The following is a 22,839-nucleotide window of genomic DNA, read 5'->3' as shown; positions in this document are numbered from 1 at the left end:
GAATGTGAGCATCTGTTAAAATAGTGTATTCTTAGGGCCTGCTCCCAGTGACAGTAGGAACCTGCTTATGAGTACTCTGTCTGCTCCTCAGCAACATGACTGAACGTTATCTGGCAGAAGTGATCAGCTGGTGATGGCAATATATATATTTATATGTTGCATCTCTTCTTTGCTTTGATTAAGGGAGCATAATGGAGATTTAGAGCAGGCTCTCTGCTTATGCAAAACCCTCCTTCTGAAACAAAGTTAGCTGTGAAATTCATGTCTGCAGCTTGAAAACAGGGCAAGGAATAGGTTCACCAGTGCTGAAAAAGGCTTTGAACTTTTTGTCCTGCACAATAAATTAACCAAAAACATCTTTAGAGAACCCGCTAAGTGTTTGCAGAGAGAATAAAGATGGGACCTGAATCACGTTCCCCTGCTTAGCCACCCTGGGTCAGGACTTGATAGCCATGGATGTGACATGCTGAGGGAGGGAACTGGAAATGTGTGGAAGGGGAGTCAAAATCGTCAAAACTCCCAGAGGGAATCAGAGCATCTCCAGATGACCTAGCCCTGATGAACCTTAATACAGCTGAGCTTTAAACTGCCTTGCAGCTTCTCTCTTGGAAAAGAAAAAGAAAAAAAACAAAAGTTACATGAAATCGTTTTGAATGATGGTTTCATTATTCAGCTCTGGTGAATAAACTTCCTCTGGGCTTAATTTGAAGTGCAGCTTTCTGCTATATGGAATCAGGGCCCTGCTAGAGTCTCTTTCCCTTTAGTTGGCCTTAAGAATTAATTCTATTCGCTGGTTCTCTAGCATGCTTCTGTGAGTCAGGAGTCGCGTTTCTTTGCCTGAGCTCCAGCTGTTGTTGTGTTTGGCTTCCCGAGTTGCTTAATGCAGATGCCGAACTCTTCGTCCTTAGGTCTGAATCCTGAGTCGGTTTTTGGCGACCCCTCGGTACCTGTGTGACTGCCTGCTCCCTTTCGTGTGCACCGGTCCTTGGCTTCTCTCTCATTTTATACTCTTGCACGGCTGGCAGAAGGAAAGCGAGCGGGGAGTGCATGTGGTCAAGAGGGAGAGGAAGGAGCCTAGGCAGAAAGCGCAAACCTGACTGCAGAAAACTGCCTTTGCCATCCCCTGTCAGTTTGCCAGCACCTCTGCGAGTCAGATAAAAGCCTTGGAGGCTGTGCAAGGTGCTGCAGGGTTGCGCCTGTGAATAAGACGTCTCTTTGATGCTTTTCATACTGTGTGACTGAAGCAGATTGGTGGTAATAGTGTTCAGGCAGTGGGTGTTTATGAGACCCTTAGCTTTGCAGTGAAGGCAGGAGGAGGATTCCTCTTCTGAGGAGTGTTTGAGATCCTCAAGCTAAGATACTGCCTTTTAAAAAGGGACTGTTTGGAAAGCCCCCCTCCCCGGTCAGGATGCAGCGTGTCCCACATCTTGCATGTACGTAAATGTGTCAGGTGATATGCAGAAAATTCAAAGTGCCAGGCCAGTATAATTTGGGAATTAGGGAAGAAAGATTTCTCTGCTTCATGCTGAAGGATGCATGAATGAACTAATAAATAAGTAAATACATCTGAGAGGAGGAGGAGGAGGAGGGCGAAAGTCCAGTCCACTGCTTCATAAACTTCAGTGCCATGTTAACCAGTTTCGCTCCTATAGCAGACTTGCTATGCTATCACAGCGCTTTAATGTTTAATTCACTTTGATTTGGACTACAGAAATATCAAGTGTTTCTGCAGGCAAACCAAGGCATCTAAGGAGCCCTGTTGGGAATAAAACTCTAGAAAGACCTTCAGAGAAATTAGAGAAGGGGCACTTTATTGGTTTTTATTCTAGTCCTGCAGTTCTGCTCTGTGGCTCTGTTTTTTTCCCCGTGCATTTAAATGAGTGTGTGGGGCAGATTGTTTTTAATATCGTGCCCTCATTTCTTTGCGTGACCTGTGGAGGCTGTCTACAGCGAGATTAGAAAAACAAGCAAATGTTTAATTTTGTGAGGGGGAGGGGAGAGGACTCAAAGGCCCTGCTGCTGTTAGAGTACCTAAGACCCTGCTGCCAACCCGACATCCTGAAATCTGTTCATCAGGAAAAGAGACTCAACCAGCCCTTGCATTCCTGCTACCTTCAGACATCCAGGTCACGGGTATTTCATAGGGAACCTTTAGGAAAAATTAACAACTGTTAACTTTTCCATCAACATCCTGACAAATGGATGGTCGAATATGGACGAGTCGTGCCACAGAGACGCTGCAGACTGCTCCCGGGAGGCTGTTGATGGCTCTAGCCCTCTCTGCCTTGCTGCAGCAGCGTGAAGGATTTGGCTGTTGCCTTGGAGAGATGTCAGGGAGTTCTGCATGGTTAGACATGCTCCGGTTGTGCTGTGCCCAACAGCGGCCCAATTCTCCTCTCGGGCCACAGCATGACTGGAGGGGTAGGGGCCAAGGTACTGGGACCGGGCCAGCAATTTGGCCCCCATGCCACCACCGCACCTGCCGATTCTCTGGCAATCCGGAGCGCTCTGTGTAGGACTGAAGAGCAGCAATGGGTTATGCCGAGAAGTGTTTTAAAACAGTCATTTAGCCCAAGATACAACGTTCTGTCGAGAACGTGGCCGAGACCTTGTTTTGTGCCTTCCCAAACTCATTTTGAGTCCGTACCTCGCTTTTGGGCCACTGAACTGCTAGGAAACAGCTGTGGATAGCAAGCAGAGGAGGAGGGTTGGGACCATCTGTGAGTGTGGGTGCACCACAGTGTAGGTGTAGGTGAGCTGGATGGACTTTGCACCTGGAAGGGGGCAGGAGATACCTCTCCCAGCCAACACTAGTCCCGGCTTGTGGGCCCCAGCACCTAGCAGGGAAGGAAGGCCCATGCCCACTTCCTCCACCTGGAGACATCTCCCCGCTTGCATTGGTCTTGGGATGCAGCAGTGGCGGCTCTCGGTGCCTATGGGCCAGCTCTGTGTCTCACGTGCATTGTGCGACATGATTACCTGAATATCTTTGCACCATGGGTACTGGGATCAGAAAATTCTAGTATGTGGGAAGTGAAATAAAGAATCAATAAAGGTCCGTAGAATTACCATAATTCACTCTTTTTTTTCCCCCCAGACTCTCTATACAGTTATCATGGCAGTGCAGGCAGACTGCATGTGCAAATAGCTAACTTGTAATTTGCAAGTGCAATTAGTTGGTTTTGTGAGTGCAATCACAGTAATTGCAGGAGACGAACTTATGTGTTTCACTGTTTTTCATCTTCAGAGCAAAGACTAATTAAACATTAATAATAACATTAACAGCAAAATTAACATATATATATTTGAGACCATGAATTATTTGCTTTACTGCAAGTTACAGAAGTGTGAAGGAGACAAAATGCATGTTGAAAAAAAGAAGCTTGCTGCATTTTTTCTGCTGCCCCCCCCAACACAGCTGTTTCATTGTAGGGCTGGTGTCATAGCTGTAGCAACAGACAGATTTAGGCATGACTATATGAGGATTAGGGTTCGTTGTGATGAAATCTAGAGAGCGCGTGCTATAAGATGGCACATAATGTGGGAAGTCATTCTCAGCTTCTTATTACTGCTAACACTGCATAAATGCATGTAGCACTTTACAAACACTGGGGGAAATATAGCCCTGTCCGAAGTAGTTTGCCAGTACCAGGACAGCAATTTGGCCATGAAATGGTGCAGAGATGCTCACACGAATCTGACAGATGTAGGAAGGCTTCAAGGGCAAATAGGTTCTGCAGAGATTTAGGGCATTAGGTAAAAGGAAATTGGAAGCTGTTCCAAATGTAGTGGGTGGTATGAAAAAAAGGCACAGAGTTAAGAGTGGGAGAACACTACAGCTGTAAAAATTGAACTAAAATGTCTATTTTTGTTCACAAACCCAGGAAGTTGCCGTTGCTTTTGCTTTTCTTATCTCGCATTGCGATGGATGCACATAATACAGCATGAGGATGTTGGTTGTTTCTTGATGTCCTTCTGTGCTCTGCTTACTCACACCATGGCTCTGTCATTCCGTAGGTACTTTGAACAGCACAAGGAATGAAGTGTGGGCCAGGAACGACATCTTGTTTTCTTCAGGTGAGTCAAGCTGAAACTTGGCTCACTAATAGTGCTGGTGGTCTGTTAGCCCCTTATCTAAGTAGGACACAAACCAGCTGCCTATTACGAGCTGCCATCCATTTTTTAAACCTGGAGATTTGGTTTTCCTCCGAGCAGTGGCCACCTTTACCGCCTTCAGGTTTTCTTTACTCTTTAATTAGCCCTTTCTGTTCATAGTCTGTCATTCAGTTAGTGTCTGGAAAGCAACAAAGTCAACGTTGATCAGGACAAACTGTACCCTTCGGTGGGAATTTCAAGAGATACAAACGATCCATAGTTTTCTATAATGGCTAAAGAAAGAAAAAATAATAAGACTCTGAGTTTGAAACGCAAAGTGAAACTGCAAAGGAAAGGGACAGAAGCACAGAAATAGGATTCCTTAATATCATGCTATCATGGTTGAAGAAGCTGTCATGACTCAATCACAGGCTGAGATGGCTGCTTTATCAGGCGTGAACCTCCATTTAGCCTCCTTTATGTGAAGGTATATGAAAAATGACTCCTTGTTACTCCTAGGTGGGCTGTTCTGCTATTGAGATCAAGCACCTCTAATACACCAACATATAGAGGCTGTCCGCTGACTGTGGCTTTTAAGAGCTGCTGGAAATACTTGCCTGGATCTTATAGCCGAACAGTTTAGGTCACTGTTGGGTGCAAGGAAAGCAAGGCAGGTTACGGAGAGGGGACAAGCACAATGAGGCAGTATTGGGCAAAAAATAGCTTACAGCTGCTCTTGTACTTGCTTACCCTGGCAAAACCTCTGCTCCTAAAGAAAAGCTCCTTGTGAGCATGTATATCTACTAGACCTTAGCTAAGCCAAATGGGAGCACAGAGGGAGAAAGATGAGGCACTTTGCAGTATCTGCAGAAGGAGGTAGGGAGGCAAGGCTTGTACCAGGGGCAGCACCGTGGAAAACCTTTCATAATCTGGGATTTTGTACTTGTCTTTATGTAGTTAATTGGCAGACACTTGCTCTGTTGCTTTGGAGACAAACTCTGCAAAAGGAAATTGCCCCTGCTAATTGAGCTAAGGGTGGTTATTTTTCTTTTCTTTAAAGTATGGGGAGAGGTGAAAGCAAGAGCCCTGTGGTCATTTGTGGGTAAATCTGACTGACCAAAACCACATTTTGGACAGTTGCATTCTCCTGCAATTATTGACATTTTGATGATGGTTTACAGTTCCTGTGTAAGTAGTCCTTAGCTCTTGTTTAGTGAATGCTGCAGCTGGGCTGGCACTCGTGTAGTTTGGTGGCTTATAGGAGGCCTAGGGCAAAACAACTGCAAAGGGAAAGAAAAAAAAAAAAATTCCCCCCCCATGTTCTGCAGACAGCAAAGCTACTGAAAAGGACAAGGAAGGGGGGGAGACTTGTTTTGGCTGTCCCATATGGCACAACTTGCAGTGTTTTCCTATTCAGCATGAGGATGACATGAAAAACTGCTTGAAGTCTTTCATAAAGAAAGAAAAAACTTAATAAACTAAGTTTATTAACTTTAATAAAAAGTTAATATAGTTAATAAACTGGTCCTAGGGACATGAAGAGCAAAATAGGCTGTGAAGCTGTATTTCTCCTTCCTGTGTGACTGCACCGACTGTCCCTGAAGTCAGTTATTAGCTTGGCAACATACTTCTGCCTCTTCTTTCTCCACTAGTCTTACTGCAAGAGATAGTGCCTGCAAAACAAGGCTCACACAGTTCAGGAGGCAGAGCACTGACCTTTGCTGCTGCTGCACCCGGCTGGCCGCTGAAGGATGTGAAGGTGCAATGCTTCGGGGAAATCGCTTGAAGTTAAAGCAAAGCTCCCATTATTTTACAGGGGTCATGATTTCACCCACACATCCTTTCACTCTTTTGGGTTAATAAGGCCAACTCTGCATTTCTAAAAGATTGCTTTTAATATTTGATAACCTGTAATGCCTGCTGATCTAGCAGGTGATCTTAATTGGGAAAGCTTTTTTGAATTGCTTCCTTAGGTCAGGCATGTGTTTTAATCAGAAAGCTACAAAAACATAAATGAAAGGCATGAGACCTTCCTTCTGGCTCCCAAAGTTGTTTGAGCCAGAGAGGGCACACACTGTTCAGAAAACTTTTAGTGCATGCTTCAGCAACCCAAGAATACAATGGTTTCTTTGCAAACATTAAGGTTTATCTGGTCAACGTGATGCCTTTGACACAACAGAGCTGTTTTCAGGTCTATTGTTTCAATTTTTCTTCAAGAGGCCATTTGTCTGAGATGTCCAGACTTCCAAAGAATAGCAACTGCCTTGCAGATATCAGACATGCCAATTAAAATAGGATGTAGAAGTCTTTAATAAAAATTTAAAATCACAACAATAGTTTCTGCTCACTTAATTCATTTAAATCTCTTCCCCCTTAAAACCTAAGTGTTCAAAAGCCCTACAATAAAGATAAATGTATTCAAAATAATTGCTGCTGTGAGTGCAATCCAATACTGATGATTGTGAGAAGTAATCCTGACTGGTTGGGAGGTAGAGTGGATGCCTTGGGAGATCTCCTGCTTTTTTAACCTTGCAGACATCATACCATATTATTGCAGCCTCTAAGAAACTCTTTTAAACTCTTAGGTCCCAGACTCAGATTTGTTATGAATTTGTGAAGATGCTGGCATTTGCCATTTCGCCTGTTGAGGAACACAACAGCTTCACTCTTGTGCTCTAGATTTTCTCTTCTTACTTATGTTAAGTGATTGTTTTTCTCCAAAAGACTTTATTTTTGGTCCCTTGCCCCTTTACTCCTTCCCAACTTTGAGGGCAGTCTTGCTGACAGCTGCCACTGTCTGATCCTACTGACAGCTTCTTCTGGGACCCCAGAACTGTGTGTGACATGTTGTCCATATCCTCTCCCTTACTGCTCGTCACACATGCATTTAAAAGAAAGGTGACACTTCTGAGAAGAGTGTTTGCCTATGCTACTATGTCCCGACAGAGAGAATGACTGGGCTCTCTGTTTCTCCCCCCCTCCTTGTGTAGAGTGGAAAAGATGATAGAAAAATAATAGCTTGCTGTATAATCCCTGTGATGTTGTAGAGCTGGGCTGAACTTATGGATGAGACAGATTTTCAAATTCAGTTATTTGTCAGATTTTTGAGAGGAAAGGGATAGTCCTATAAAGGAAGACTTGCCAACTTCAAGGGGTTTTGCTTCATTGTCCCATTAATTTATGTTACTCTTGGCAAACATCCCTGTGTAGCAGGATGGGTCCTGATTCCAGACCAGGGTCTGGGCTTGAGTGTCCCTGCATTTCCTGACCATCTCTTTGAAAGGGGGATGAGCTTGTGGCTGTAATCTCATCTACCACCCCCTGGATGATCTACCTGTACTTTACTCCTCAGTACCTTGACAATAAGATGTAAAGAGAGTCTTTTAGGGAGAGGTTTCAGCAATCCCCTGTCCTCCTCCCCAGGTGTGAGGCTGGGGGAAAGTCAGCTACAAATGCAAGTGGGGCATTTATTCTTCTATCAGAGTGTAGCAGAGAGGCAGGAAATGAAGCTAAGGGGAAGGTTCCCCTTAGAGTGTAATAGCTATGAGGAGGAGGATCTGAGGGAAAGCAGGTAAAGACATATACCTATAGTCTATACATACAGTGTTCTGAAAAAAACAGACAAAAGAGTAGGGAAGGAGAGAGTATTCACTTTAGGCTTGCATTTTCATTAAAAGGAATGCTCTGTAGGCCTTCCAGCTTGCTACGGGGATAAGACCAGTGTGTAAATATTGTTGCTGCACTTTAAAGACAGAAACCAGAAAATTCCTCTCTCTTTCTTATGAAGAGGAATTATTTACAAAAGATATTTCTTCCACAAAATAACTTGTTTTTACATGGTGTTTCATATTATGTGGCAGAATAAAGCACAGTGTTTCTAAAATAGAAGTAATTCTAGTTTAATAAACGAGTAATTCATATAATCTTAGAAAGCTCAGGCTGGAGGGGACCTCAAAGGGTCATACTTGAGGCAAATCAACTGCACCCATGTCATTCTCAGTAGGTGTTTGTTTAACCCATTTTGAAAAGCTTCTGATGTTGAAGGCTCCCTGGTCCCTCTGGTCAGCCTGTTCCAGTGCTTCACTAGTCTTATCATTAGAACGTGTCTCCAGGTTTCTAACCTGACTTCTCTTGTCCATGGTGTAAGCCTGTTACTTGTTTTTCTGTCCATCATGGACATAGAAAAATGACATGGATTTTTCTCTTCACCACAGCAGCCTTTATATATTGGAAGACTGTGGTCCCACGTCCCTTCTTTTCTCTAGGCTGAGTGATGCCTGTTCTTTCACTCTTTATTCTCCAATTATTTTTGAAGACATCCATCATTCTCACTTCTCTTCTTTGGACTATTTATAATAAATATTTGTGAAGTTAAGTCTGACGTAAGAAGCCAAAAACATGATGTAGCAGTGTTCTAGAGCAGTCCTTTATGCGAGTGTCTGTACGCAGGGGCGATGGGCAGGGTGCTGGCTCTTGCTGTTTCTGCTTACATCAGAGGGGCCGAATACAGAAACTGAAGGTTGATCCAGATTGCTTTGAAATGACTAGCCAGCAAAAAGTCCAGTGAAACAGATTTGTTATGTTTGACCATACTTGTCTATTTGAGGTGAGCTGTAGCATCCAGATAAACGTAATCTAGTCTTGAAATACCATAAGATGATTTGTAAAAGTCCAGACTTTAAACATGGTAATGCATTTGGGTTCTTTTCCTTATCTTTCCTTTTTTGTACTTTTGGCTTACCTCTGAATGCTTCTCCTAACTTATGAGGTTCAAAATTTTTATTCCTTTTTTCCTTTCCCTTCCTATCACTAAAATGTTGATTTTAACCTCCACTTAATCACCTGACTCCAGGAGCTTGGCCTGTAAGAAAAACACCAAATGTAATTAATAAAGTAATGGTTATTGGATGTTCTTGGAGTTGACCAGTCTGATTAGTAATGTGGTCTTCCACCACTACAAAATTTAAATCAAGTCTTTTTTAATATTACAGGTATATTGAAAACATACATTGAATAAAAATAATTCAGAAATATGCTGTATTCTGCTTTTTGTTTATTTCCTTGCCCATAGCTTAAAAGCAGGGTGGAGTTACTGCTCACTGCCAACGTTTGGCCAGTTCACTTCAGCTTCCTTTTCTGTCCTTTGTGGAAATGCTAAGGGATAACTATAGCTTGAGGGAAGATGTTATTCTCCACCCATATTTGGAAGGTTTATTGCTCTCTATACTAAGGAGTATTTTATGACAATGCCTTGGGTTGATTTGCTGTTTTGAAGATTATCTTTTGCTGAAAATCCCTACATCCTACTGCTGTTTTCTGCTGTTTTCTGCTCTGCCAGTCCCTCTACTTTTACTGCTAGCATTTAAATTTCTTCTTCTTGGTGCCTTCGCCAGCCAACCTGATCGCTGTCATAGTTTTGTTCTTCTTTTCCTCTCTGCGCTCCCCCTCACTTCTGTTTTCTGCACATGATGTATTACAGTTTCCAGCACAACAGGACTAGGAAGGAAGACGGGAGATTAATCAAGAGAATCTAAATTAAAAGCTATAAAATGTAAAAGCCAGACTGGATGACTTAGGATGTATAACCTTACTTTCCAAGTTACTAGCATTGGCTGTGAAGCCCCTGATGAAATGGATGGGTGGTCTTGTCTGGATAATCAGCAGAAAAATTTGTAATTTGTACACATTCCCCACAATCCCATCTGGCAGCTCCTTTTTGGCAGCTTTGGTATGGATGCCAAAATTGAAATGGCATATTAATATCTTCTTGCTCTGTTAGAGTACTTCTTTCCGAACAGCGATTATGCTTGCTGGTAGGGAAGTGTCTGAGGCACTGCTCTCAGCAGAGGCTTTTCTCTCATTTTATTAAATGTGCACATGCCCTCGTTATAGAAACCAACTTTTCTTTGGTCCAATCAGCATGTGTTCACATAAGGCCCCAAATAAGGTGCCTATTAAAGTGATACTCCGAGCTTGAGAGAAAAGAGTTTCCCGGCGCTCTGACCTCTCGTTCTCCCATTGCCCGTGTTTGTGTTGAGGAATGAAGAGCGTGTTGGCACAGCATGTGGGAAGCACAGACTGCATTGAATAACACCCACTAGGGTTGTGGTCCCGATGCTTCTGAGGAGGGAGTGGAGGCTGGTAACATGACAGCTCATGCTGTCTGTGCTTCTCCCCACCTTTGCTGTGCTCACCTGCATGCCAGCTGCAGCTGCTCATCGAGAGCATTTGAAGAAGCTGCTGAGTTACACAGGGAGTGTGATACTGAGAAGAAGCCTGCACAAAGGGACTGGTCAGACAAAATTTGGGTAAGATCTCTTGTCGGGTTGAGTCTTTTTGTTTTTCATAAAGTGCTTTCACTATATTGATTGAGCAATAGTCTTAAAATGGCATTGTCTCTTTGGTGTGGATGTTCTTATGGTAGTACAAAGGTGCTTCCACTGCTATAGATACTCACACCACAGAGGAGAAATAAGCTATTGTGCTGTGAAATATTTTTTTTTCAGTGTGACTACATCTGTGCTACCACTTTAATTGTACTGGTATAACATCACAACCCCAGCTGAAGCAGTCAACCCATGATAGAAACTTTAAGTAGAACAAGTCCTGGAGGAACTAAAACCCAGAGGGACTGGCTTAGCTTGAACCACCAAGTTATTTTAAGTAGCCCAGCTGATTTTTGCCTGAAGCAGTTGATGGGGCTGCTTACCTTTTAGAATGGAGTAGGGAAGAGAAAGAGGAGGGTTTAGTAACTCTAGTAGGGTGACAAGTGGCTGAAGACAGTGGGAGAGGTCCTCTCTCACTCATGGACGTGTCCACAGAAAGTTGACTTTTCAATGACTGAGCCATCTCAACAGCATTTATATGCACACTAAGTAATTATATAAGACGCCTTCTCTCAAGCAAGCTACTGCAGGATTTGCTGCAGTTACATTGCACCCTCTTGAGCAGAGGAGAAAATGAAGTGTTTGCCTATGAAAGTCTGAAGACCTGTTTTCTGAGTGCTATGCTATGACCGAAACATACATGTAATATGTTTAAATTGATGAATGAAACCAGGCATGAGTTTCTGCTAGCATTTTAGGATTTTAATACAGTGACCAGTGAATTGCAAATGCAAGTTCTAAGTCAGCTCAGTACATTCTAGTTCGGTTTTTTGGTAATGAGTAAGGTTGGAGGTGATGAGACGCAACTAAGGAGCATTCTTGAAATTAATATTTGCCTTTAGCTCACCAAAAATAAATATGAATAAACCCATCAGCTGTTCATTTTTATATGTGCATGCTTTGTGCATGCTGTCTAATATTCCTGCTCTATGGTAATGGTGATATTACAGAGTTAACTGATGGGCCATTTCAGCAGTTTTCAGAAACTCCACCTTCAAAAATGGAGGGACTGTCCTCGCAGTGTTGTGGTACACTAGATTGTCAGTCTGCTCCTCGGTTGAGCTGGTTGTGGAATAACCTTTGTTGAAACAAGTCATACTTCTTATAAGAGCTTTAACAAACATTTCACTGAGATTTTCTTGTCTGAAAGTCTGAAGTTATTAGTATTGTGGCATAACTCTTTTAAGCCTACTCCAAGCTCCAGCATGCTCCGGTCTCAGAAGCTGATGTGACACCTTCCGGCTGCAGAACCTCCTTTCTCTCTCCCCCTTAGGTGAGGTCGTACAGGCAGAGGAGAATATGTACCCCAGCCCTGTGCTTTCCTCCTATGTGAGCTCTGGCAACTCCTCAGCTTTGTGCTAGGGAGTTCATGGGCACAGAGAAGGCATTTGACTGTTAAGGCAAAATGCACTTACCATTCTCCTGTCTCTTTTTTTCTGAAGTGAGGGGGCTGGATTTGTACTGTGCTAATGTCTTTGAATATCCTTTCTCTGGCGAAAATTTATTGTCTTAGCTAGCAAGATGTCCTTCTTAAGACAGCTTCCTGTCACAATAATATGCCAATGAGGGGCATATGAATGCAGAACAATACAACTAAACAATATAAATCATCAAAGAAATTGTTTTGCCTTCCATTGGTGGGTGACTTGGGACTTCTGCTGCACAAAGGGGTGAAGACCCTTCTGAGATACTGCTCTCATTGCCTTATGGATCTTTTTCTAAAGGCTAACTCTTCTAAATCTGCACATTCACATTTCACATTGTTATGGGTTCTTTGGGTAGGGCATTACTGTTAATGTTTTACTTTGATCTGTGGGAGCAAGTATTTATTTCAGAAAGCTAATCAGAGAAGCCCAGTCACATCTATCCATCTTCCCTCAGCTGTGAAGCTAATAGGCACTATCCTGAAATGAAAACAGTTCTTTGAATCCTAAACCCTGCTCCATGTGACCTTTGAAGGGAAAGAGCAAGAGAAACCCAAAGCTTTCCAAAAGCAGCAGTTTGTTATTATTTTTAATGAAATTCTTTTGGTAACACATGGTTTGGAAAAGTTAATGTTTGGTAGACTGAGTAGCTGAGTGCTAACTGCTTCACCTTCTAACTTGGATGGAGGAGGAGGAGGACCACACCACCTGCAGTCTGTAGGGCCTGCTGGAACTGTACTGTGATACAGTCAGCCTTATTGAGTATTGATAGGTGTTTGGCTGCAGCAACCTAAGTTTTGGAGCCTGCAAAACCTGCTGAAAAGGCTGGCCAAATACTGGGGTAGTCAGCTCGATCTGAGCACCCTGATGGTGTGACTGCAGTGCTACTGGGATCAAGCCCGGTTAGCATAAATCTTGCTGCGGCATATGTGTCACGTAGCAATGCCTGCTCTGCAGCTGTACCCTGAGGACTGCACGGCGCTGGCTTTCCTCAAAGGCTGCAGGTGTCAGGCGCAGCACCCATTGGTGCAGCTCTAGGGCGAACAGCAGTAACGGCAGGAGCTGTAAAACAAGTATTAACCTGTTGAAGGCAATGTAGCAACCTGTTTCTTGAGGTTGCTGTGGTATGTTCAGCTGTAAAACTGAAGTGGCCCTTTTTGCCATGGACTGCTGTAGCCTTTACAATTTTTAAGCACTTCGTGTGCCTGCAGAGTTCATAGCCATATTTGTTCTCTGTCCTCTGCAAACGTAGTCAGAGCATAGGCATGCAGGCATATAAATACACATATGTGCTCATGCGCACACACACACATATACTGCTCCGTGTTTGCATTCTTTCTGGTCCTGTTTCTCTTCCATGGCTTTTCTGTGCCCAGGAGATGCATTAGTCTCAGCCTATTTGTAAAGGTTCAGTTAACATTATCATTGATCTCTGCATGGGATCAAACCTGATTGGTTTCATCTGTGTCTGTGTCTTTATGAACATGAGCTAACCTGGGAGCTAATCTGCAGATTTTGCACAAAGATAAATTCACTTTAATGAAATATCACCTTAAAACTCCAGGTGGAACACACTGGGGTCTGCACCTTGCCTGAGCCAAGATAATGACTGTGCTTGGTGGGCTGGGGCTTGGATTTAGACCATCAGCAGGAGAAAGCTTCATTCCGCTCCTGTTTGGACTTGCAGGTTAGCTGGGGTCATTGGTTTTTTTTCATTAAATTATTACGTTGATTTATCTCAAATTTGCAGTGGCCCTGATGTGTGGAATGTTTTGCTTTGGTTTTTGTTTTTTTTTTGTTTTCTTTTAAGGATAAAGTGCCAGTTGCTATCATTTTGGTCTGTGTTTCTGAATATCCTTTTACTGTTCCCAGTTAGGCAGTGTCACTGAACCACGGCTGTTACCGTCTTGCTCCGTTAGCCATTACTGTTTGCTGAGGAGTTAATGTAAATGACAGTGATCAGGAGAAGAAAAGCACGGGGAATTTTACAGTTTCTCCTGTTAGAGCTATGCCTGGCACTACCTGTTTTATTGTAAGTCCAGCACTAAGGGAGATTGATAATATAAGATGAAAGGTATGTGTGATCTCATGGCTGGTAATAATGACTGAGGGACCACCTATTTCTCCCTTGCCCCACTCCCAGTTTGAATCCCGTTGTGAATTTTCTTTACTTCAGTGCATTGTTTAGAGCTCACAGGTCTGGGCTCCTTTACAAGGCTTTTTTTGTGGTGCAGTTTTGTCTGATTGAAACCACATTTTTATATGTGTCAAAACCAGTTCAGCAGTTAAAAAGAAATCATAATATAGATTGGATCATATTTCCTAAGTGGATGTCACCAGCTAATTCTTTTGTTATATCGTTTAGCTACACAGGATTAAGTGAGTGTTTACTATTAAGGAGTTACATATGGGTTCTATTAATTCACACATTCTGGCACTGCTTTTGACTAATATCTTGTCAAATAGGTTAGCATTTCAAAGCGTCTCCGAATCACTGAACTGCAGGGACCCATCATTTCCAAAGCAAAAGCTAGTCCACTGAAGGGTCCACAGGTTAGGGTAGTGTTGACGCTTGAGAGGCTTTCTTCTGTGTTTTTTTTTTTTTTAATTAAAAAAAACAGTTTGCAAAACAAAGTGTTTTTTTTTTCTCGTTAGGCTTCTGCAATGCATGGGAAGGAATATATATGGTTTGAAAAAAGAGCAAAAGGTGAAAAAGTTGACTTTCGCATCTCCTGTTGCCTTCCAGCACACATCCTCTTCAGGAGTGAAATGCTCACTTTCTCCCCAGACCTTCTTTCTGGAACCAGCCGCTTGTCTTTTTGTCATTTTGAATTCCTATGAGTTCTCCTTTGGTGGGTGTTTGGTTGACCTCTGCTTTCATGGTGTGTGAGGTGCCTTCATTCTTGTTATCTCCCCGCTCCTAAGCAGAGCTCTGGGCCAGCCTGGACATGCTCAAGGCCTGGTCTGAGGGAGGTTCGTGAGGAGGGGAGGGAGAGGAGAGAAGCTGTGAGGCTTCAGAGCACGGGAGGGTCAAAGCACATTTGTCACCCGCCGGTCCGAAGCCCATACTTTCTGCAGTGCCGTTTTCTCGTGGTGGCCTCCAAAGGCCTCTTTTCTTGTAGGCAGGAGGACAAAGCTGCTTGGGAGAGGCAAGAGCTCCTTATGGCGAGGACCAGCTGAGGCGCTGCAGTGCCGCAGCCCAGGGAGTGGCGTGAGGCTGGGGGGGCGCGCGAGCTCGGCTGCCACTGCTGCAGCCCGGCAGCTGCAAAAGGAGGAGATAGTGGCCCCTGTGGTAGGTGCCAGGAAAAGCAATCCCAGGTGGATTTGGGAGGTGAAAGGATAGGGTCAGAGGACAAAACGCGGTGGCCGATGGACTACACGGTAAGGCGCAGGTCCCTGCCAGTCTTCTCAAGTGAACCTCACCTGTAAAAGATCAGAAGTCCCTGACCGAAAACATGCCATGGTTTTCCTGAGCTCTGCCACAGGAGCAGCCCTAAAGTCCTGCTGTGTCTGTTGCTTGTTGTGACTGTGTTTGATCTGTAAACAAACCCAAATATAGTCTTCCTGTAACTGCTCCCAGACTGCGAACACCTCCGGGGGGAACACTAGCTTCTTGGGTAACTCTGTAGCCAGCAGTATGTGACAGGTACAACCCCAAAACCTCTCATGAGAGTATCCTCTTCTTTCTCTGGACTCTCCTTCCCCTGGGTTTTGTTCTTTTTTGTGGAGTTTTGTGGCCCTGTGGTAAAAGAGCCAGGACAGAGTTTATTTTCTCCTCTTGGGTAATTTTTTCAAGCGAAGTTCATGCTGGCAGAGCTGCACTCTGATGGCCTCCTGCTCAGCTCTTCCTCAGAAAGGAGCTTTTCTCTTCCCTCTCTTTATGGATGGATTTTTGGTAAACATGTCATGTTGCAACAGAACAAGCCAATGAAAGTCAAAACTTCCTCTTTTCCAGTCTGTAAACATTTCCTGGAACAATATGCTCAGCTTTGAAATCCTTTCCAAAGGGTGTCTTAAGACCTCCCTCCCTCTTTCTGTGAGTCACTTGATCAGAGAAGCATTCCCTTTTCTTCTGTTCAAGCCACTTCCAGGCAACATTGTTAAAGCAGTAAGGACTTAGTGTAAGGAAAACCACTGCCAGGTTAGCCATTCCCCCAGGACACGCAGCTGGTTACCGGCTGCTGGAGCTTCTTGGGAGTCTTGGGCTCCAGGCCCAGGTTGCAATCTCTTGGAGCAGGAAATTTTTCTTGGACACTGTGCCTCAGTCAGAAGGATAAAGTTCATGGGCACAATACAGTAGACTGCACTTTTTTTTTTTTATTATGTACTCCTTCTAAAACAAATGTTAGCTGTTTGCTCCCTCTGCCCTGTCAGTAATCCATTACGTATTAGACCTTACTTCATTGTGTAGCAGAAGTAAAAACTGAGTATGAATTTAAATAGTACAAAGGAAATAAACTGTGTTTTAAGTACTTGCTAGAAGTGCACCAGGGTCTGTGGGTTAGCAGCATAGCCATGTGATGAAGTACTGGGGTCATGCGAGTGACAAGAACCACACATAAATGAAGTGAGCTGGGACGGTGCTGTTGAGTCACTGACTCAGAAAACCAGAGCACGCAGATGTCTGGACCATGTCCGTGTTAGGGAAAGCCCGACTGCTCGGCACTCGCACGAGAGCAAGGCTGTGGGGTGTTTTGGGCATGCTGCTGGGTTTGTAATGGTAATGGTAATGGTGCCGGCGAGCTGGGCCTCCGCAGGGAGCAGGGAGCCAGGTTATGTTGGCACTTGCTGGAGGGGCACCTACGGGAGGTGCAATGAGAGCAGCCTGACCATGTGCTCAGAAGCCGTTGGAGACATTTCACCTGTGCCCCTAGACAGCTATATTTCCTCTTTGCTTATCAGCACCAGCCAGAGAGATTCAGTGTCTCCAGGCTTTACCTGAGTCCTGAGCTACCACAGCCTGTCAGTACAGTGACTGGGTCGGGCTTTCTGCTAACCCAGAGCTGTGTCTAGGTGTGCGAAAAATCTCAGCCTTTGGCCCTCGCGTTCATTTAGGTTGGAGTATGATTAATATTATTGCACAGACAAGAAGCAAACTTTTGCTGTCATTAAGGGTGCATACTGATTCTCCTACTGTAATCAAGGCTGCCATTTACTGTAAAGGAAGTTAGATTGAGTTCAGTTTTTCATATTTAAGGAGGTGTTGGGTAGAAAAACAGACAAAGAAGTTCTGAAACCCCACTCTTAAACTTTAGTAGAAGAGGTGCATGCATCCCTTAATGGCAACTTTGTGAAGCTGCCTGTGTCTACCTAGAGTGTTTTATCCCAGAAATAACACTCTCCATATTTATTTTTAATTGACTTGAGAAGGAAGGATGCTGTGCTTCTTTCTGTTCCTCTTCCTTCTCCTCGCAGTCACTTCAACCTGACATGCTGCATTGCAGAGAGAAATTGGTGTTGGCAGGATATGCCTCTGTGAGGGCTGTGGATATCTGGAATTTATTTCTCTGGTTTGGTCTGAGCTCAGATTCGTAGGTATGATATGGAAGACATCTGCTTGCGAGAACTGTGGCTGTGCTTCCCAACTCAATTAAGTGATAGATGGGACCTCCTTTTTTCAAGGTGGTTGGCTGGAAGATTTCCTTTTCAAATGATGATTTGAAGGCTCATGGGTTTTGGTTGTATGATTAATTATGTGTTAAGATGCCTAGAGCCTCCAACAAGCATATGATTATTATTTATTAAAGTTAGAATACCAGTAAATATAATGAAGTGGAGCTTTAAATAAGCATGGAGAATAAATAGAGGATGTTTTCTAGTGAATACAAGCAGTTCTGCACTGGGCTAAGAATGTATCAAAGAGTGAACCTCAAAGGGGAGCTTGCACTAAAAGGAAGCAAGTCAGTGAAGATCAAGACATAAAAGGTGTGAGAGAGGGACAGAGAGAAAGAGGTCGTCTTCCTGCAGCTGATGCAGAGCAGGAGCCAGACCTCAGGAGCCCTAATTCTTTTTAGGCAATTGTTAGTCTTTGTGAATGTCCCTCCCCTTAGTCCAGCATACTTTCCTTGTTTCTGGTCCAATACAGCCAAACACTTCTTTCTGAAAACCAGCTACCTGAGAAGCAGTGTGGTTTACATCATGCTCTCCAAATTTAGGCAGGTGGAAGAGCAAAACCAAAATGCAACTGCTTTGAGTTATTCTAGGGATCTTTATTCTGAACTTCAGCCTGAAAGGGTTAAAATAAAATCTCATCTGCTATTCTGAGTCTTTTTTTCTGTCCATACATAATATTTAAAATAACTCCCTCATTTTCACAGGCATAACGTGAGGGGTGTGACTGAATAGCAGCTTTGAGAAAGTAATAACACTTTGTTCTGCTTGCCTAACCATCTGATACGGACTTTGCCCTCTACAAGAGTGGCTGGAGTCTGTTCCAAGAGCTATAGAGTTTGAGAAGGCTTGAATGTAAAAACAAATACTTGAGCGTAGGAGAGGCAGCCTGGTTGTTGTAAATGGCTTTGCCTGCCAAAAAGCTGGTCATAGCATGTTGGCCAGGCATCTTTGCTTTCCTAATTGGAACCACAGGCTTTTGATTACAAACCTTAAGAATAACAGTACCTCCGCTAATTTAAACCCCCTTCTAACTTCCATGGTGTGATTTCTTGCTGGGGTGCTCGCCAGCACAGGCTGTGTGTTTGTCTCCCCTTTGATCCCCATGCCCTCTTCTTTCATGTTTCAGACCATGGCACCCTCCCAACGTCTCTGTTATTCTCAGCACCTAAGTTCTCTGTGGACTGACATTTAGCAAGATCCTTAGACTTTTGTGAGAGCTTTGTGTAACTTTGTGTGTGGAAAGATGTAATTCACTGAAAAGAGAAATGAGAAAGTAATTAGGCCAGGGTTGCTGCTGTTTGGCATTTGATAGCTAATTGAGTTTATACAGCACTATCTTCATTTTTTTAATTTTAAAATGTGGATGGTGTCAGCATGATCAAGGATGCACAAATGTTGTGAGGTTTTAGCATTTGTGACCTGATAAAGGAACTGTGCCATAAGCACACAAAGTAGGTGGTAGACCTGTAGGCACAAATGGTTTTAAAAAGGCTGGTAGCTTGAAATTGGCAGTGGATTTCAAGCTCAACAGATCACTGAGAAATATGTGGAGTAGCCCAGACTTTGCAGATAGCCTGCCCCAACGCTCAGTGAACTTGGGGAAAGACCTTCATCATTTTATTTCAGGACTGTTTGTAGGGAATTTTCTGATGCAGCATTTTTCCTTTGGAAAATGCCAACTTGAAATCAGACCAGTCTGCGAAACTGGGTTCGTTACGATGTGATTTTGACAGATACCAGGCAACTTTCTGAGAAAACCTTGTCTGCAACGCAGGATCTGAAATCTGCCTCATTTCCTGCCAGCTCCCCCACGTAGCCAGTGGGCTAATGGGAGCCAGAAGCGGGGACGTCCCAGGCCTGTGTCCTTGGTAGCCTGGTGTTGCAGGCATCTGTAGTTGTGGATGTGATGAGATCCAGCTGGCAGGATGCTCTGAGAACAGCAAAACTGCTCTGAGTCTCTGCAAGTCTTGTCTCCTGGGGTGCTGTAAGCTCCCCTGCCCTCATCTGCCCAGGAGGCATAGGAAGATTTTCAAGAAGTGTTGACATGAAATGCAGGTATTTCATGCCTATGCCAAGCACTGATATTGGAGACCCCTTTTTGTGGCCAGGAGGGGCAGATTCTATACCATGGACTTACGAGTTTCCATCAATATATTTGCAGTAGACTAAAGAGCTCTTCAAGAGGGTTAAAACCAATGACCTCTTATTCACCTGTGGCCAATGCAGCAACAGTGCATGCTACACTTGCTCTCTTTCTTCCTAAGTGCTTTGAAACAATTTCAGTAAATTTTCTGCTTAGCAGTACCATCCTATAATTCTCAAATATCTTTAGTGGCAGCACATATGGAATTAATTCCATCCACCATAGCAATAGTTAACACACACTTCCCCATACCTTCGCCCCCCACAAGAAAGAGCCAGCATAGTAGCTGAGACAGCCCATCTTTCAGAAAATGCAGAGGTTGCTGCCTTCCACTGAGTTGGCTTTTAGCTTTACCAATTCATTTTCCCAAGCTGTTTCATATCAGAGGCTCAGCTTCTTTGAGGTGGTATAAGGGGCAAAATGGGAAGAGCAGTAACAATTTCAGTTTCAGAGGACCTTTTCCTTTCACAGTTGGAAATCTGTGATACCCTGAGTCTGGGAAGAAAGAAGTCACATTGCCACTGCTTAGTCAAGCCAGCACATAGTTAACTAGCTGTAAATTCAGTTGCTTAGTGAATAGGAGACCATCAGCTAAATTTGAGTCTAGATCGTCCATCTGTACTAACTTAAGTCAATCTCAGTTTCTCGTCTTTAATCATGTGTGTTTTTCAATAGAGCCAAAAGTGGAATGTCTCTGCATCAACTAAACCAAGGGGAAGGAATAAAACCTCCTTTTATTTCTCCTGAGGCTTCCTTTCCCCATGGGAGTCTCTAAGTTGTATGAATCAACAGCTTCAAAATGCTGGCAGCAGCAGCTGGGAGAGATGGCATGCCGATGTGGGACTTGACACACCACCACCTTTTCTGCCGTCAGAACTAAAAATCTCATTTTTAACACTTTGGAACAAATAATATGTTTAAATAGCCATTAATTTGTAGCTGACACCTCCCCTCAGTGCTTCTGACAGCCTGTGTATTTCCTTTGCAGAGTGTCATGCTGCTTCTGTTTAGGAGCTAATAAAACAATTTTCATAGTTATTACACAAGCTGCTTGGCTCTGAGGTTCCCTAAGAGTCTAAGCAGTGCCAGATTTTTTTACTTGAAGCTACAGCAAGTTTTAAATGAACAGCATTCACTGGTCACTGTAGAGATGAGGGTTGGGATAGGGAAGTGGGCAAGACTGTGACAGAAGGGCTTCAGCTTTATTTAAATATTAAATTACAAACAACTCAAGGTTTAGTTCCTCTAGCTATCCTGCAATGTATTTGCTAACCCAGTTCATGGCGTACCGTGTGCATCATTTGATTCGGATTGAATCCAAAAGGATCTTTCTCATTATGATATGTTATAAACCTTTTTCTACTAGTAACAGTTTCTCATTGCCAGAAGTATGGGAAGAGGATTATTTGGAGAGTGATCGGTCACCATTATTTTTTATGGTGTTGCTTGTCTGACTGATATAGGAGTTCTACTCATATTTGAGACTACCTTGAATCTCAAGAGCAATAAAAACTCAGTGCAAGCTGCAAGGGCAGAAAATACACTCTAGTAAAGTTTACGTCCCTGTTTGATGTATGCTGATGCCTGTCAAGTTTGGGAGAACTTGAATGCAACCTCTTCCATGTTTAGTTAGATTTAAGCCTTTCTCCCTTTTGAGCTGTAATTAGAAAAAAATTGAATAGGGCTTCAGAGGCACACACTCAAAAGTTAGAAAATGCCCTTGTGTCTCTGCATTATAGCAAGCTTTAATTATCAGAATGGTAGTAGTTATGGCATGGAAAATTTCAGCCTGAGCACTTGAAAGTTTGAACAAAAAGCCTTAATAAGCAACTGAAAAGCTACATTGGGAAGGGCTGCTTTCTACCTCTAATGACATGCTATCAGATCCCATATCCCATATCAGATCTTAACATATCTTTGGCTCTTTCTCCACTGCCTAATTAACATAAGTGTTCCCGCTGCTGCCCACTTCATAGCCTGGTTAGTTTTGGGGGCAGTTGTGGAGGTTGGACTATGGCAATTGTGTTCCCATGAGAGGGAAAGAATGATTTTATAGGCTTATATTTGAGACTGGGGACTTCTCTAAAGGGAGGTTACTCCTGACAAAAAAATAACTTGTCCCTCGTATAGCCTGGCAGGCGACAGGGAATTTCACTATGTAGTACGTATGCAAGTTTAAGTGTTATTCTTGCTGAAGTTATGATCAAGATGGATTCAGCTTTCATTAAAAAAAAACAAAAAAACAAAAAAAACAGCCTGGTAGTCCAAACCTGACTGCAAACCCAAGCCGCATCTGAAAAGGAGGTGAGACGGCAGCTGGGAGACTTATCCATGGATTTGTACAAATATGCGTGTCTGATGTTTGCGGTATAAAGAACTGCCAATGATGTGCCGTAGGGTACAAAAAATCCACTCGTCCCTGAGGCTGCCTAAGGAGTTTTCTAGAATAATTGTTCTCCACTTTTGCAGGTTTGAAAACTTCCAGTCTGAAAGTTTCTAACCCTTGCGGGGCTTGGCAAAAATTGGGCAAACGTGAGCCAGTCCCGCGCTGCTGCGGAGCAAAAACCGATGAGCGCATTGGCAATTTTCACTGCTGCTATTTTGAATTCTGTGGGTGGCAGGGAAACGGGCAGGAATTAGGTCAATTTAGCTCTGCTGCTGCTCGGGAAAGCGAAGAGCAGCTGCCAAGACAGTGACAGGAGCTATTCCCTCCAGAGGAGCACGCAGAGATTGGAGCTGGGGGATGGGTGAGGACGGCGAGTGGCGATGTGAGCACAAGGGCGATCGGCTTCCCCGGTTGCCTGGACCAGGAGCGGGCAGTGCGTCAGGTGCAGCAGGCAGGTGCTAGCTGCCCACGCATGCAAATAGCTGCTCTGGGGGGGTAGTACCAACAACCTATTACATCCTAGGAAGGGAAAAGCTCCCTGTATCCCCTACAACAGCCTTGAAAATATCTCCTCTTCCCTTATCCTCCTCTATTTGTATCTGCAGTTTGGAGGCAGGGCTAAAGTCTTTGTTTAGGGAGGACTTGTATTGAATTTTGGTACTGGTTGGGGCTGTGGTAACTGTTTGAAAAGTCCCGGAGGAGCTGGACTTCTGGCTAGAGTAGGTGCAGAGCAACCAGAAGGACATGATCTCTGCAGTACACTATATGGGTGTTGCAGTGCATATGTGAGGG

At 43.8% G+C, this 22,839-nt stretch overlaps 1 protein-coding gene across 4 annotated transcripts in view; it reads left to right on the top strand.

Annotated features, from left to right (window-relative positions):
- NHS (NHS actin remodeling regulator) overlaps positions 1 to 22,839 on the top strand; it is a 267,912-nt gene that overhangs the window by 36,006 nt on the left and 209,067 nt on the right. For 2 of the 4 annotated variants that reach the window (XM_026120724.2, XM_026120722.2), the window contains exon 2: positions 4,018 to 4,077. The exons of the other annotated variants lie outside the window; for them this stretch is intronic. In XM_026120724.2, coding sequence (XP_025976509.2) covers positions 4,018 to 4,077 — 60 coding nt within the window. The remainder of the gene's footprint in view (positions 1 to 4,017; positions 4,078 to 22,839) is intronic. 4 annotated transcript variants of the gene reach the window in all.

This window comes from Dromaius novaehollandiae, chromosome 1 (assembly GCF_036370855.1).
Source record: "Dromaius novaehollandiae isolate bDroNov1 chromosome 1, bDroNov1.hap1, whole genome shotgun sequence".
NCBI classification, from domain to species: Eukaryota; Metazoa; Chordata; class Aves; order Casuariiformes; family Dromaiidae; genus Dromaius; species Dromaius novaehollandiae.
The sequence above is the reverse complement of the archived record's forward strand: the minus strand, read 5'-3'. Positions and strand labels throughout refer to the sequence as shown.